The sequence below is a fragment of the Sminthopsis crassicaudata genome, chromosome 2 (assembly GCF_048593235.1).
Source record: "Sminthopsis crassicaudata isolate SCR6 chromosome 2, ASM4859323v1, whole genome shotgun sequence".
Taxonomy (NCBI): Eukaryota; Metazoa; Chordata; class Mammalia; order Dasyuromorphia; family Dasyuridae; genus Sminthopsis; species Sminthopsis crassicaudata.
Window position 1 is genome coordinate 467,402,221 of NC_133618.1, and position 18,353 is coordinate 467,420,573.

At 33.1% G+C, this 18,353-nt stretch overlaps 1 protein-coding gene across 4 annotated transcripts in view; it reads right to left on the bottom strand.

The window, feature by feature from the left end:
* GOLGA1 (golgin A1) overlaps positions 1–18,353 on the bottom strand; it is a 55,096-nt gene that overhangs the window by 31,501 nt on the left and 5,242 nt on the right. For 3 of the 4 annotated variants that reach the window (XM_074293069.1, XM_074293071.1, XM_074293072.1), the window contains 7 exons: positions 17,097–17,171; positions 15,894–15,991; positions 12,837–12,869; positions 10,885–11,013; positions 10,099–10,268; positions 9,497–9,608; positions 1,689–1,784 (listed from right to left, as the gene is read on the bottom strand). In XM_074293069.1, the coding sequence (XP_074149170.1) occupies positions 1,689–1,784; positions 9,497–9,608; positions 10,099–10,268; positions 10,885–11,013; positions 12,837–12,869; positions 15,894–15,991; positions 17,097–17,171 (713 nt within the window). The remainder of the gene's footprint in view (positions 1–1,688; positions 1,785–9,496; positions 9,609–10,098; positions 10,269–10,884; positions 11,014–12,836; positions 12,870–15,893; positions 15,992–17,096; positions 17,172–18,353) is intronic. The other variant, XM_074293070.1, reaches the window with a different exon arrangement.

Below are 18,353 nucleotides of genomic sequence, written 5' to 3' on the forward strand. Positions count from 1 at the left end.
CATCAATTCTAATTGAAATAATGAATTTCTGCAATTTTTTGCAGAATATAACTAATCCTACACAAATCATTCAGATTTCTGCATACTACCAACAAAATGCTGCAGAAAGACAGAAAATTCTATTTAAAATAACCAAGAACACTATTAAAATATCCGAGAATGTACCTGCCAAGACTCAAACAACAAATTATACAAATACAATTACAAAATCACTTCACACAAGTAAAGATGTCTAAATAATTGAATGTTATTTGTTCATGGCTAGACCAAGCCAATACAAGACAAATGATAATACTACCTAAATTAATTTTTTTTTAGCACTATATCAAACTATCAAAGAATTACTTTACAGAGACAGAAAAAAAATACCAAGATTCTTCTGGAGGAACACCAAAGGAATCAATAAAAAAATGGAAAGAAAGAGGACCTAGCAGTACCAGATCTCAACCTATACAGCTGTATGTGTCAAAACAATCTGGTAATGAGAAAGAGAGGTTTTTCTGAAACTTTCCCCCCCTTTATTATTTGTTATAATACATTAATATTACACCATATTCACATATCAATTTTTTTAATGAAAGCAACTAATATGGAAACATGTCTTATATTACTATACATTTGAAATGTGTTTTGTTTTTGAATTCCCAGTGGGAAGTGGGAAAGGAAATGTATTTAAACTGAAAACACACTGAATTTAAAAAATAACATTTCTAAAACTCCTTTTCCTTCTAGTTCTAAGTCTTATGATGCAATAACTATGCCACATTGGCTGTTAGAACCTCTATGGATGCTTCCATTTCTCTGAACCTGCAGAAAATAAAAATGGTGGCAAGGCATGGGCTGATAGTACAAGAACTTTTGGCCACAGCAGTTGTAGCCAAGACACTCCAACAAAGAAGATTCAAAGACTGCTGGCCTATCTTCTGGGAGATGGGGTGTGATTTTTGTAAGATGGAAAAAGTTTACTTCAAAGAGAACAGGAAAGAGGAATCCAATGAAGGTGCTAGGTATAGGTGAGCAGAAGGATTACCAAGTATACTCCTTGAAAATTTCCTTTGTATTTAACATAAATATGTTTTTTTTTATTTGTTCATTTTAGGACTGTTGTGTTTTGGGATTTTTTTTTTGGTCCCCCAAAAGCTGTTTTTAGTCAGACCTAGGAGCTGGTCTATTTGAGGCTATCTAGTTCATTCTAGATAAAAAGAAGTGATTGTAGTGAGTAGCTTCTGGGTCCTATTTTAAGCTACCTCCCAGACATGTTAATGTAAGTTATCTTGAGAAATCCAACACTTTTTAGCTATAAATGCTGGAGCAATAGATTACAGTTAATAAACCTTATTTTTATGTAGCTTACAAAAATTTATAAAGCTCTGATGTAGACATTAGGGAAGATACTCAGCTAGTCAGCAGGTCCTGGGATCTAAGTAAAGGCCTAAACAATTCATGTAATTTGTGATAAGTACTAATGCCAACCCTATTTCATATGAGAGGATAGGAGAGTGAAAGAGATAAAGTGACTTGACCAGTCATATAGCCAAGAAAGCCCAAACATGAACCCCAGATTTCTGATTATAAATCCTGTGTTCTTTCTACCATATAAAACTATTTTACCTCTTACTATTATTGCTATTTCTATTATTATTATTATTTAAGTTTTGTCCCTCCCTTAGCTATCCTAAACTCCCTACCTTTTGATTTTGCTGTTCATTTTCAAGCTTCAAAGATTCATGCTCAGCCTGCATCGTGCCCAACCTCTTCTCAGAACAAGCTGCGGTAATCTGAGCCTACAATTTTGGGAAGGAGAGTTAGTTTTATGAATTCTGTACTTTTTTTAAAGTGGTAGGCCCTTTCCAGCTCAAAAACTATAAAATTCTAACATAACAAATGAATGAAAAATGGTACAAAGACTATTAATGTTACAGATTCAATTTATTGTCAATTATAAAAAATGTAGAAATAGGATCAAGAATGACTTGGTAACACTTTTAGAGTAAGAATACAAAAAACTACAGACACATTATTCAAAATAAATCTGGACCAAGAAATGTATTGCAACACTTTCCATTTCTATATTTATTTACTGAAAAAGTAAATCCAATACCAATGAACATGCTTTGAATGAGAAATCCTGTATAGCTATGTATATGATGATTGAGGGTAGGTTTGGAGGTCAACATATGATCACATGAAGTGAAGGAAGTCTAGAGAGTAATTCTTGTGGGATCCAAAGGACATGACTTGCTGGCAAGCTAGCAGAAAAAGCAACCATCTGAGAATGGGTTAATGTTCACTCCCCCTGTGGTATCCTCTTTAGTTTCTGCCTGACAAAATTCCCCATTCACCTCACAGTGTAGGAAGACCCAAGACACACAAGCTATTCTAGAGAAAAGCAAGCAAGCCTTCCTATGCCAAAGCAAAGTACTAGGGACTCAAGTGTGTTTTCCTAAAACAATGGAAAGGAGTGGTGAGAAGGCTGAAGGGAATACCACAGCAGCTGTCTGTCTGTCTTTGGGAGAAGTGGTCCAATAAGGCAGGAAGATGTTGTAAAAGCAATTTGGAAATTTCTATTCCTGCCTCAGCTCTGACTCCTAGCAGCTGTGTGATTCTAAGAAAGGACTCCTTCACCTCTGAGTGTTTCCTAATGCATACAAGAAAGATCACCAGGTCTGCAGCACCCACCTCACAAGGCTCAAATGATAAATCTATAATAAAACACTAACAATTTTACCATGTTACATAAACACAAGCTGTTTTTAACAGATCCTCATCTGGTTCTTCTCACCTTTTTTAGATCAAATAGAAATGGGCTTAGAAGTCATTATTTAGTTTTCTTTTGTATTTAATATTCTACTCTTTTGCATAGGTGGATGAATAATTGTTCTTTGCAAATGAATGAGAAAAGTTTAGGATGTAAGCTCCTCTTCTTTAGGCTCAAAAAAAAATTTCTTCTGCTGGGTACTATGTTTTGAAAGTATTCTCTAAATGTAGCTGAACGATTATAGATATATTAAGCTGATATTAAAAATACTTTCCTAAAAATTTTTTCCTTTAATTTTTATAGATTGGTTTTATCTGGGCAACTGTGAGTAACAATTCTGTTGGAATGGTTTCATCTGATATAATTTAAAAGCTTTTGTAAAGTCTATACTTGTGTAACAAGGATTCATCATTGGTTGATTTATGAAAAATACCAAGTTTCTGAAGAAAAACTATAGCCACTAGGTCATATCTTGCTAAGCAGGTCATATTTTACACTCTATAATGATATATACTTTCTTGAATAATCTGCTTTGAACAGTATAAAAATTAAAGAGTTTTCATAATCTCACTTTCACCTTAAATTAAATGAAGTTCAAACAGAAATTGGCCTGGGAAAGATTATGTGCTGTTCCTCTTTTATATCTAATGAACTACTGTGCAAATGAACAGCTTTTTAAAAATATAATACAAATATTGGGATGTCAGATTATCTCCATGCTCACTGAAAGGAACTCATTTCTCACAAAAAGAATGACAGGGAGAATATGCATTTCAATCTTGCTCCAACATGATTTTTTTTTATTCCACTAGATTTCTATATACTTAAAAACTTTTATTCAAAATAGTTAGATTATGAGTATTTGGTATGATGACATTTATTTTAAAAGTTCTTAAACATTTATGCATCAGTATTGTTTGGGTTAATCGATAGCAAAAGCTTCCTTTATCATACTTTGATTCTAGTGCAATTTACTTCCAGAATTCTCAAGGATATTTTGAGGTTTTAATAGAATTTGTTATGTTAGTTTATGAAGAACTTAATGCAAGATCTCTGACCATCAGGTATACTAAAATATCTGCAGATGGTGAATTTGTACAACCTGTTGTAGTGATTATTTCAATTTCTACCATTTCCTTATAAAAATATGCCTTGATTGCAGTGTTTCTACTAGGCTTGTTTCCCAAAGAGATCGTGGAAAAGGAAAAAAGGACCTACATATGCAAAAGTATCTGTGATAGCCCGTTTTGTAATGGCAAGGAATTAGAAACTGAGTGGATACCCATCAATTGGAGAATGGCTGAATAAGTTATGGTATGTGAATGTTATGGAATATTATTGCTCTATAAGAAACGATTAGTAGGATGATTTTGGAAGGGCCTGAAGAGACTTGCATGAACTGATGCTGAGTGAAGTGAATAGAACCAGAAGAACATTGTACACAGCAACAAGATTATGTAATGATCGACTCTAATAGACATGGCTCTTTTCAATAATGAGGTGATTCAGGCCAATTCCAAGAGAAATCCAGAAATCTGCATCCAAAAAAAGGAATATCAGGACTGAATGTGGATCACAACATAGATTTTTGACCTTTTTTTTGTTTGCTTTTTGTTTTCTCTCTCATTTTTTTCCCCTTTTTGATCCATTTTTTTTTTTTTTTACAGCATGATAAATGTGGAAATATATATAGAAGAAATGTACATGTCTAACATATATTGGATTGCTTGCTGTCTAGTTGAGGGAACGGGAGAAGGGAGGGAGAAAAATTTGGAACACAAGGTTTTGCAAGGGTGAATGTTGAAAACTATCTTTGTATGTATTTTGAAAATAAAGATATGCCTTGATCAGTAAGTCTGAATTCTGAAATAATCTTTCTGTACCTTCTAGTGATAAAACCTGTTTTTAAGTCACTATTAGAAATCCATTTCTGCAAACAAATACTTGAGAGAGCATTTGTTAAATGCTTGATATACTATTGATTGAACTCATGTGGATGTTGCTGATTATGAACCTTTTGATTTCACTTTTGGATCTCAGCTGTTTCACATTTGGAAGTAATCAGTTTTAGATATATTTATATTTAGATATAGTTGATCCACTGAATGACATGTCCCTATTGTTAGCCTTTACTTGTGCTCTTTGAAGTGATTTCAGTTCCATAAACATCTTGTTTGTTTTTAACCTTTTAATCCTGTTTTAAAACCGTCTTTCATTTATCTCTCTCCTTTTTTGATAAGTGTCAATCTTTTTATGACTAACTTGGAGTGATGGTTCCCTGTGTTTGGTTTATATTGTGAAAGTTAAAATCCTTCTCTTCCTCCTCTTATTATTTTTGTTGATAGGGCTAATAGAAATGATCCAGAATCATCACTATCCTATTCTTTTATATCTTCTACAGGCTCTAGAAAGACAAAGTAATTGCTTTTCATTAAAGTTGAATAACAGTATTAAGATGTAAGCCATCTTCTTATATTCACTATAAGCATCCTTAGTACATATCCAAGCTTTAGTCTAAGCCCTTCTACAAGTTGCATTCAGAGAAAAACCACTTTCAATTACATTTTTCATAGGGCTATCTATTGTCAGCCTTTATGATTGCTTATAATCTGTTTATTATTGACATCTGCTTATTTCAAAAGTATTTGTGTAGGTTTTTTCCCCCCAACTTATTTATCATTGCTCTGCAAATATCCATCAACCTCCTTCCTCTTTTCTGGTAAGGAATTATTAATCCTTGTATAACTATCTCAGGGTGACACCCTGATTTTAAGACACTATGAATTTTGGTTAAGATACTTTCTAAATCTTTTTGGTTTATAGTTTCAAAAATGGTTATTAAAATTGGTATTAAATGTATTCTTTCTCTCAAGTTTTGATTGTATGCTGACAATAAATCTCTTTATTCCTGATGTATTTTGCCTGGAGGTGACTAAAATACCTGTAGATATTACCTTCATCCATTGATTCAATGTGGCCTCCAAATTCAAGCTTGAAGCTGTCCATCTCTTACTTTGGTGTATAATAAGAATTTAATAATTATTGTTTACAACTGACATTTTGGTAACATTAAAGGAAGATTTTATGAGATGAAGGATCCATCTAATGTCTGTCCTGGTGGAGTTATATACTGTTTTTGTTTAATTCAGTCCTTAATTTGGAATACTGAAGCTTACTTAGGAGATATGATAATGGATTTTAGAATATACAGAACCTAGTAAGCTTAAATGGTCCCCTTGAAAACGCCATATTTTATATCAATCATTCTTGACACTACTGCTTTGGTGATGTGTCTTAAAAAGAAAAGAGTTTTCTATTTGGAACTTCAGATACTCTAGTTTCTACTCATACAGGGGAATAGCTTATATGTACACAAATAAGCCATGAGTGATGAACTGAGTCAAAGACTATGTAATAATCAAAAGATAATATAAATGTTAAGAAACTAACAATTCCCAAAGCAATGAGTTGCTTTTTATGATACTCTCATAATTTTCAAATCTAATGATTACTTCATTCATCAATCTTCTTGACTTCTTTGAAATTTTTGACAGTATTCATATTCTTTTCTGGATATTCTCTCCTCTCTGTTTTTTCTTGACACTGCTCTCTTCTGGTTCTATTATCTGTCAGATGATTTCTGCTTCATCTCCTTTGCTGGATATTCCATTAAGTTAAGTACACTTGACTATTGTGTTCACCAAGAGTCCACACAGTTATCTTCTGCCTCTATATTACTTTGCTTGGGTTGTCATCAGCTTCCATGGATTAAATTATCATTGCAATACCGATGATTCTTGAATCTACTTGTTTAGCTCTAACCTTTCTCCTGACTTCCAGTTTCATATCAACAACTAAGTACTGGACACCTCAAACTGAACATGCCCAAACAGCTTTCCTGTTACTGTAGGAGGCATCATCACCATCTTCCCACTTACCAGACTCATAATCTTCCCAACTACACTCACCTCACTAAAAGATGAGGTGTGTGTATGAATATATTGTCGAATCTTATTGTTTCTACTTCAAAACCTCTCTCCCAACAGACCTTTCTCCAGTTACCATAACCCCATCCTAGTAGAGATCATTATCTTCTCACACCTGGACTATGCCAATAGCCTTCCTGTTAGACTCCAAACCTTCTCTCTCTATTCTATTATTCAGTTGCTAATCTGATCTTCCTAAAGCACAAGTCTGATAATGTCATCACCCTATTCAGTAAATTTCAGTGGCCCCCATTACCTCCAGAATTTCCCCCCCCCCCCCAGGCTGGGGTTAAGTGATTTGCCCAGGGTCACACAGCTAAGAAATGTTAAGTGTCTGAGACCACATTTGAACTCGAGTCCTCCTGAATTCAAGGCTGGTACTCTATCCACTGTGCCACCTAGCTGCCCCTACCTCTAGAATTAAATATAAAATCCTATTATTTGATTTTTAAAGTCCTTTGCAACCTAGTCCCTTCCTAACTTTCCAGTCTTCTTGCACTTTATTCACCTACACATACTCTCTGTTCCAAATCTCATTTTTGCTGACTGTCCCCCATCCCCAGAATGATCTCTCAACTCTGCCTCCTAGTTTCCCTCAAGCTTCAGTTCAACTCTCACCTTTTATAAGTCTTTCCCCTCCAATGAGAGTGCTTTCCCTCTGAGAGTATTTTTCATCTAACCTATTTATATCTTGTATGCACATAATTGTTTTTCGTGTTCTCTCTCCCATTAGAATGTGAGCTTGGTTTTTGCCATTCTGTGCCCCACCCAGAGGAAATGGTTAATAATGCTTATTTTCTCAAAGACTATAACCCCTAGGACTTTGTATTATTCCCTTTTTAATCCTGTTAATATATTAATTTTTTTTTGTGTATGAAATTTTATTTTAGTAATATTAAGTTTGTATTAAATATATAAAAATGTAACTAACATTTATTTATTTGGAGGAGTTGCTTTTGTTGCCATTTTCTATTAATAAAATGCTTTCTATTAAGAAAGGTGGGATTAGGTATATATCCAAAAAGAAGCTGGCAAAATCTTTGCTAGTAATCCCTATGCCACTGTGAAGCATTTGAGTCAGTACTTACTAAAACTACATCTATTACCACTAAGACATAAGGTGGCATGGTGGATAAAGAGTTGACTTTAGAACTCTGAAGTCAAGACAATTAGGACTAAAGTCCTGTCTCAACACATCCTGACTGTGTGATCCTGGGCAAGTCATTAAACTTCTCAGTGTGCCTGCTAACTTCTAAGTATCTAAGCTGTAGAAGTGAAGAATTATATTGGCATTGCGTTTGCTCATCTAGATCTTTGTACACCAATAAAGTCAACTATTATTAAAATGGATATAAATACATTTGTCCTACAAATATTAAAAGGCAATTGTACAAAAAACCTTTTGAAAACCTGGACACTACTCTCTAAGTATGTTTCTTTTTTTTTTTTTCCTTTTTTTTTTTTTCTTTTGTGAGCAATTGGGGTTAAGTGACTTGTCCAGCCAGGATCACACAGCTAGGAAGTGTTAAGTGTTTACAGATGGATTTGGACTCAGGACCTCCTGACTCCAGGGCTGGTGCTCTAATCAGCCATAATACTTCACTTGACTACTGACCCACTTCAACTCCCCAGCTACCAAACTTATAAATCATATAAGTCATAGATTGCCAAAAGATATGTTAAAATAAGTTATTGTTACAATTATTAGTTTACACTAATAATAAACGTGCTATCTGAATTAACAATCAAACTGGAAAATTCTGCATTCTACTGAAGACTACAGGCACCTTCATCATTACCTTGAATTCTGAAGAGCAGGAAGGTTTTTTTTCAAATCAAAGGGCAATCAGATTCTTTTTACTAATATCGTGAACAGGTAAAATTGTATTGTTAAAAAAAAACCATGCTAGACTCATCTTCACTTTGTCTTAACTAAACCAAACTCTATTTCTCAACTAAATAGTCACCTCCTCCCCAACCATTGAAGTAAAGGGAAAAGAACAGAGGTTAGAGGCAAAAGACTGGGATTCAAGTCCTGGTTTTTTCACTCAATATGATTCTGAACATTAGGTTCATCATCTATCAAATGGGGGGGGGGGGAGAGGGAAACTCCCTAGCTCATATGGTTAAGAAAATGCTATGTAAACATTAAAATATAATATAAATGAATATATTCTTATTATCCACAAATGTTGAATTTTTCATGAAGTACTGATGTAATAAGCACATTATAAAACAAAATGGCTAAACTGTAGTTTTAAACTTGCTGCTTCTGCAAGCTTAGCTACTGAACAGTCTCACAAGGAAAATGTGAATAACCTATTATTTCCCCCATCTGCACTGTCCTGTATTCTTGCCTCCATGCCTTTGTCCACGTTTCCTATTCCAAGAATAGTTTTACTCCCTACCTCACTGACAAGTGAATTTCTATCCATCTTTTGAAGTACAACTAAAACTTTACTTCCTAAGTCTTCTCCAATCTCTCCTCTAAGTAGCATTCTCTCTGACATTTCACTTATTTATTTGGTTTTATACTTCTCTACTGCACTTAACCTGCAACAAGGTGCGTTATTCCTAAGATTGTATGTGCAATTCTTTAAGTCAATTGTTAGCATTTTGAGAGCAAGGACTTTGTCCCTTATGAAATTTATCTCTCCCAATGGCCAGCACAATACTTTATACACAGTTGAATACATAATGTTGTACTAAGTGTTATGAATCAGGGGAAGCCAGGTTCTCTTTCATAACTCACCTTTTGCAAATCAACAGAAAGCTGCTTAATGAACACTTGTAGTTCCTGTTCCCTTTGCTCCAAAGTGGTGATTTTATTTTCTGCACCTGTTTCTGCAGCTAACAAGTGATCCCTTGATTGGAAAAGAAAATGCACAGAACATGTAAAGAACACAACTTGATAAGTTAGCTTAAAACAGTTTGCTTCTGGAAGCAAAAACTTCATGCTCATCTGAAGCATAATTAATAGAGACTATTCCTTCTGTTTTCCTTAAAAGGGAATACAAGAAGAAATGAAGTCCAACTAAGCAGTTGTGAGAAATTCTGATCTAGTTTCACTAAAAATGCTTACTCAACAATAATGAAAATATAAACCATTACACTGCAGAGTAAGAACCAGATTTGCCTACAGTTCTCCTGTGTTCCCAGGCTGAACTAGATCTGTTGTTATAACAGACCTACAATCAAATGCTGAATGCATGGATGAGGCACAAGTAAGGTAGAATGAAATAATGGACCGAACTCAGGAATATTATAAAGTTAAATTGGGAAAAGAACAGAGACCAGCTTAGTTCAGATTGGAATGAAAACAATCCCCAAAAGCCCCATTGATCAAGCAATAACCTCTGTTCTTCCAGCGCTGAATACTGCCTCTGCAGCATCTCCAGTTCACAGCTTAAATCTGAAGACACCCGAACAGAGGCCAACAATTCCTCATGTGCATGACTTAGTTCTCTGGTTCTTGTCTCCATTTCCTGTTCCATTTTTGCTAGACTTTCTTCCTTTTTCAAAAGCTACAGGATGCAAAATGAAGAATACTAAAAGGCAGCTAAACTTAATTCATATGCAATGTACAATCTCAGAAAAAAAGGTTATGAAACACATGGGTGCAAAATGTATAAACTTTTTTTTTTTTTTTTTTTTGCTTAATTGTTTTTCTTAACTGAAATGAAGAGTTTTAAGAATGAAGGACTTTATTAGGAGATTTCATCATGTAAAAATTATCAATACAATTTTTTAAAGCTAGTAAGATGTTAACCTTTATAATAAATATGGATTGATACTAAGAGGCCACAACATTTATGTTTTTTAGGGAAAAAAACATGAGCAAGGAAAACTTATATACCAAAAAGGAAATTATATATGTAGATGATAATTTACAGAAATCTTTGGTGGATCAATTGTAGTGCCAAAAAAACAAAGCATGAGTTATCACACAGAAATATCTGTCCATGAAAGATTTTCAGTGTCTATGAACATACATATGAATCAACAACCAAAAAGACTAGAATGGCAATGACTCAGAGGAACCCCTAGTTGTTTTTTTTTTTTTTAACTTTCATCAGGTAAGATTAATCTCTTAAAAAATATTTTAAGTGCAGACTTGATGTATTTAAAAGAGATACTAACCAAATGCTTGACTTTAGCCAGCTCCTGTTGCTGGAATCCCTCTAATTCATCAATTTCATCCCTCTTTTGGAACAGATTTAAACTTTGGTTCTTCATTTCCTGCAACTGAGCTGTCAACAGTCTTTTATCCTATTTGAAAGAAATAGATACTATCCTAAATACTAAGATGGAAGAAGCGTTTTGTATTTTTTTCTGAAAAAATTAATTTTTATCCAAAGAAAAGTCCCTAGAGAAATAGTCTCTTTATAATATTAACAGCTTTTTAATATTTCATGTTAACAATTATGTTGATAAGAATTGTACCTGTGACCAAGACTGAATAATTAACAATAATATTCAATTAGTAAATAGATTTTGTAAAATAGCCAGCAATGAGATAGATGATGACCAAAACTATCTGAAGCATTTAATTAAATTTGATCATCAGTTCCAAATAGTCATTTCACTTCTGTATTCACAATGAACACCCTGAACTAGTTAACTAATAACTAGATCAAGACTGAATGTCTTTAAAAATTACAACATAATAGAAATATGTTTGATATGATTATTCATATATAGTCTATACTGGATTGCCTACTGTCTTGGGGAGGGAATGTTGAAACTATCTTTACGTGTAATTGGGAAAAGTAAAATACTATTAAGTGCAAAAAAATTACAATATATTTGATTGAAACTTTGGCCAAACTGACAATAATTAGACACGAATGTTGTCAGCAAAGGCAAATTTGTTGACCAAAAATTGCTATAAGGAATCACAAATATACTGTTATTTATTTCTTTAGTTTAAAAAGATATTAAAGTCATCTATAAGATTTACTACTGCCTATAATTATAATGGTTTCAAAGTCCTAGAGAGGCATTTTCATTGCCCTATAATTGACACCAAAGCAGATCTTTCTTAGAATGAAATGAAGAAAATCCAGGTCACATTTTATTGAGTATAGCTCCCTCTGTCTCAGGAATAGAAAAATAGAGGATTTTCACTAACTTAACTCAGTGGTTTTTGAATTTTAAAAATTATAACTTTTAGGGGCAGCTAGTTAATGTAGTGGATAGGGTACCAGCCCTGAAGTCAGAAGGCCCTGAGTTCAAATTTGGCCTCAGACACTTAATAGGCAAGTCACTTAACCATATTGGCTTAGCAAAATCCTTGTACTCCACTGTCAAAGAAACTCATTAAAAATTTTTGTTGTTAATGTTTTCTCAAAGAAATTAAATTATGCATTTATTAAAAATACCAATTATGGTTGGCAATTATGGGATATGAAAATACTGAAGACTAATTGGGGGAGAAGAACTTCAAGGATTAATTAGTTTGGAAAACATTGTTCTAAAGCGTGAACTATCTCTTATAAGAAAACACATGGGAGAAACAATTTCAAAAAGCCATTAGTTTCACTCAGCGTTATGTGCAAATTACATAGTATTCAAATCTTTTCTCCATTGAAAAGCAAAGGAGAAACTTCCTAAGGTCTACAGAGGATATTACAGGGCTTGCCTCGGACTACCATGACACTTTTTAAATTAATTTTATTCATATTATAATTTTTAAGTTCTCTTTTTACTTTGCCAGATAGATAATAACATCAGTAAGTAAAAGGTTATATAGAGGCAGCTAAGTGGTACAATAGACAGAGGACTGGACCTCGAGTCAGAAAGACCCTGTAAACTTTTCTGAACATTATCCAGTAAGGAAAGGTTCTTTTTTTTTAGCAGCTTGATACTATAAATTTAGAACACTCTCCACTTCGGCTACTTCTCTAAGTACTCCTGATTTTTAACTAGTAAGAATAAGAATACAAAGAGATTTTCCAATCATTTTTCCTTCTTCAGAGATAGCTCCAGCAATAAAACCCATTCCTGTGTTGCCTCATTTGTTGCAAGCCAAAGAACAGATTTCTTAAACTCAGAGACAAAATCTAATTCTCAGAAAAATGAAAACAACTTACTTTTTCAAGCTGAGTCAACTTCTCTGCCCATTCCTGAAAAAAAGGCAAGAAAAGCATAAAAATGATTATAGTTTTAAAAATTGGCAATGCCAAGATTTTGATGGGGGAAAAAATCTTTTTACAAACCATCTATAATGTTAATAGCTTAATGTTAAGAAAGCAACAAGTTCTAAACAAAATAACAAAATGAACTTATAAAAGTTTGCAAAAGGACAAAGGCTATTGATTTTTAACCAGCTACTGACACCAAAGCAAACTCTTAACATTTTTCTAAAAAGGTATAGCTCAATTAACAAAAGCTTTGCTGAAACTTGAAATTAAGTGAAACATTACTTGGAAGTGATAGTAGTTAATCCCATAAAAACAGCATTTTAATCAATATAGTGGCTGTACTAACATTACAATAGAATTTCACATGGGGTTTGGTTATGTTATAATCAATAATGCTATTACAATATGCATAAGTCATAGCAATGTTATGTAGGGTGTGCCCATACAGTTTCTTTTAGCACAAGTCAAAGGAACAAAGGTCAGTTGTATTTCACACACTAAAAGAGATCAGAAAAAAAGTTAAGTCAATCCTGGAGACATTTTCTTATTAGCTTTATTCATATTATAATTTTTAAGTTCTCTTTTTACTTTGCCAGATAGATAATAACATCAGTAAGTAAAAGTTATATAGAGGCAGCTAAGTGGTACAATAGACAGAGGGCTGGACCTGGAGTCAGAAAGACCTGAGTTCAAATCCAGTCTTAACTTCCACTGGCTATCATTTAACCTGCCTGCCTCAGTTTCTTCATCTGTTAAAAAGAGGATTAATAATAGTAGGTACTATTAGTTGTTGAATTGTTGTGAAGATAAAGTGAGATTAATAATTGTAAAGTACTCTGTAACCTTAAAGCACTATTTGTTATTACAAAGAAATAAATTTAAAAAACAATAACCACTTTAAAAATAGATTTTTTCAAAGAAACAAACTTAAATAACATTATTATTTATATTATGTCACAATGACCCATGATGTCAAACTTCCCACTTTACTCTAAAATATCACTTCCTTTAAAATAGAATTGTAAATTATTTACTAACTTCCTTTATAATAGTTGTAATTTATTTACTAATCTATCACTGATTATTCCAAAAATAAATGGTTCAGAAGACTAAAGTTGACCATTTAAATTGCCACAACTTAAAAATTTTTAACCTATTCTTGAAAACATACCTCTCTTTATTTCCCTAAACAGGGTATAATGTGTGGCCATGAGTAATTAATCCCTTTAATCTCCCTCAAACTTCAGTATTCTAACTTGTAAAACAGAAATAGTAATACCCGTAGCTCCTGCCCCCCAAGGTTTTTATGAGAATCAGATGAAATAATACAACTTCAAAATTCAGAATTTGATTTTTTTAATGGCTCTAAGTTGTCATTTTAATTCATAATGCACATGCACACACACACACACAAATATATGTTAAAAAAAAACCAACCCTCTAAGCTAGATTATGATAAACTATTTTTTGACTCCAACCTTGCCACAAAACTAAGTTACTGTTTCTTTTGCCAGTGTTACCTGCCTTATGTTCTTCTCTTTCTAGTTTACTGAGATGACCAGAATTCTATATATACTGAATCACGAAGTATTTTTATTAATACCTTTTTATTGACAAAACATATGCATGGGTAATTTTTCAACATTGACCCTTGTAAAAACTTCTATTCCAACTTTTCTCCTCCTTCCCTCTACCCCCTCCCCTAGATGGCAGGTAGTCCAATACATGTTAAAATATGTTTAAGTATATGTTAAATGCAATATATGCATACATATTTATACAGTTGTCTTTCTACACACGAAAAATCGGATTTAGAAATAAGGTAAAAATAACCTGGGAAGAAAAACAAAATGCAAACAAACAATAACAGAAAGAGTATAAATGCTATGTTGTGGTCCACACTCAGTGTTCTTTTGCTGGGTTTAACTGGTTCAGTTCATTACTGATCAATTGGAACTGATTTGATTCATCTCATTGTTGAAGATGGCCACGTCCATCAGAATTGATCCTCATATAGTATTGTTGTTGAAGTGTATAATGATCTCTTGGTTCTGCTCATTTCACTTAGCATCAGTTCATGTAAGTCTCTCCAGATCTCTCTGTATTCATCCTGCTGATCATTTCATACAGAACAATAATATTCCATAACATTCATATACCATAATTTATTCAGCCATTCCCCAACTGATGGGCATTCATTCAATTTCCAGTTTCTAGCCACTACAAAAAAGGCTGCCACAAACATTTTTTGCACATTACCCTTTACCTTTAAGATCTCTTTGGGATATAAGCCCAGAAGAAATACTGCTCGATCATAGGGTATGCAGTTTGACAACTTTTTGAGCATAGTTCCATATTGCTCTTCAGAATGTTGGATCCGTTCATAACTCCACCAACAATGTATTTTTCCCACAATTTTCCCACATCCTCTCCAACATGCATCATTATCTTTTCCTGTCATCTTAGCCAATTTGAGAGGTGTGTAGTGGTATCTCAGAGTTATCTTAATTTGCATTTCTCTAATCAATAAATGAATTACTAAGTATTGAATGAAGGCTCAAAGGCTTTTGCTAAAAGAGAACTGTAGATACTCTGGGCTTGTGTTTTATAGAAACTATATAAGTTACTTATTTCAAGTTTTAGGAGTACCAAAAAAAAAAAAAAATACTCATTTCATCAGAATAAGTGTAAGTCTGACCACTAATAAGCTAGGATGATACTAGTGTAGTCTTTTCTTTCTCTACTCATATAACCTTGTAGCTGGAGATGGAAGAATCTCATTGGGCTTTTAGACCTTGGCAAGTATTTCATTACTAAAATCAGGTTGGTTTTGTTTTTGTTTGTTTTACTCTTTCCCCAACCCCAAATCTAAAGAGAAGTCAAGGAATGTGCTTAACAGCATAATTCCTTTGATCCATAGCTATCATAAAAACATTTGTCATAATTCTGTAATGCCACTAAATAAATACAAATCTTTTGGATGGGCCTAAGCCATATATGCATTACCTGGTCCTTTTTTGCTAATGCCAAAACCATTCCTTCTGCCATTTTGGCTCTGTTGGCTTGATAAGTTTCATTTTGCTCTTGAAATTTCCTCATGGAAGCTGTTAATAGAGAGTCTTTATTTAGAAATTGAGAATATTTCAAAACTAAGCCTTGTTAAATTGCACCAGAACTTACTTTAAAGACATTCACTAACTGAAAGGTAGGCACAAGGCAAAAAGATCATGGAAGTTGGAAACGGACTACATTTATACTTTTGCTTACAAACATGATCATCTGGGTTCAGTAATGTCAGGTAGGTAAGTATTTCCTCCTGGAGAGCACTGGTAATAATTAAATCAAACATAAATTACACTAAAATGACACTACTGTTATCTACACCCCAGCTTCTTAGACTGGTTTGTAATCCCATATGGAGTCTCATAACTGAATGTGGGAGTCACAAAATTATGATTTATCATAACTAAATGTTTTATTTGCATACCTATTTAATAGACCTAGATACCCAGGATCATATAAACATTTCTTGGGCAAAAAGGAGTCAGTTTAAAGAAGTTTAAAGAAGCCCTTGTCTATACTAAGCATCTCTCTTCTACAGTGTACAAAGGGCTGAAGAAATTTTTTTTTTTTTATCAATCTAGGTGAACTTTACATTGTCTTGTTAGAGGGAAGGTAGACCTGGATTCAAATATCGGCTCTGTCATGTCTCCTCATTGGTAAAACTGGACATAATAATCTTTATACTATTTTAGTTCAAAGTTTAGTCAACTAATTAGACACAGTTCACTTGTGATAATCATATAAGGGATTTTGAAGACCTTAAAACATAACATAAATGTAAACTCTTATTTTTTATAACCACCAAAGACTTCTATGTTAGAAAGCAGATCACCAGTATAGCTAAGCCTAAAATCCAGCTCTCCTGAGATTTGTCTACTCTCTTATCACTGGATCACAATGACAATTGAGAGAAGCTAATAGGTTTTAATATACCAAGAAAATAGGCCCAGGGAAGACAACAATCATTCCCATGTATTCAACATAAATGTAAATCATACTTTTTTCCTAAAAAGGATATATCTGTGGTCAACTGTTATATCAAATATATTGCTGTTATGTTACTTTCAAAGGAAAAAAAATATAGACTATTTTACGTAAAAAAACCTCAATCCTGAACCAAATGGAAAAAAAAGCAAGAATACATACAATCCTGGTGCTTTTCCAATGCAATTTCAAGCTTCTCTTTTATCTTCTGCAAGTTTCGCACCTGTTCAGCATACTCTTTGGTAAGGAAGGAACACACATAGATCAGGAATGGATAAATATTAGGATAGAAAAATTTTAAAAATGAGTTGAAAATGATCATGATTTTCTGAAATTAACATTTTTTCTTTTAAGGAAAACTAGGCAGAGTTTTTCTTTAACAAATGAGCAATACAAACTGTTTTATTGCAAACTGATTATGGTACAAAAACAGTGAATACAAACAAGAGATCCTACTTAGTTCAAAAGAAGTAGTATTTAATACTTAATTTCAAAATTCATTTCCCTTTTTGTCTACATAAATGGGATAGCTAGCAACTCAATATATAACCCATTTGCAGGCCACACTTTTAATCTTTCAAGGTAGTTAAGTAAAATTACATTCTGGCTCAGCTAACAGCATGCTACTGTGACCTCAGAGTATAAATACTTAATATTATAGGAATGTGAAGCTCTTGGCTCAGTAGAATCTGATCAACACTTGCCACATCCAAAAAGAAATGTAATATAAACTTGGATACTCAAGAGAAGTTTATTCATTTCTCAGCCTCCACAATAAAACCTAACTATCCTTCAATGGGTAAATTATTCCCAGAAAAATCTATGTTGAATACTTAATCTGTTTTTCAATTTTCTGGAGGATTTTTAGGGGAGATGGAAGGAAAGAAATGAAATAACATTATAACATTATCTTGAATTTAAAGAAATATAAAATATGGCCTACTTTAATATTTGAATGACTTATGATTTCATCAGGATGGCTATTTCTTCCCCTAATATAAATGGCAACTCTTCCATGCCTCAATAGATAAAGGCTATAATATTCATTATAAACAAGCCAAAACTCAAAAGTGATGAGTCTCTTTATACTCAGTTAGGTTAGTCTTCTGAAAACAAATTCATGATTTTTTTACTGGGTCCACATTAAGACCTTTCCAATTTGGTTAGATTCATCAGAGTTTGGGATCTATTGAAATAGCTTTTTAGAATCTAAGGTAGATCACCTCCATCCCCAGATAAAGTATAATGGGAAGTGTATAAATGGGAAGTCTTTTACCAAAGAAAACAGCCTGAATAATAATGACATAACTGAATTCATTACAAATATATTGAGTTCAAAAGTCTACTACTATAAGCTTAATAAAAAGGATATAAAGTGAATGCCATTAAGATTGAAGACAAAAAACACAGGCTATAAAA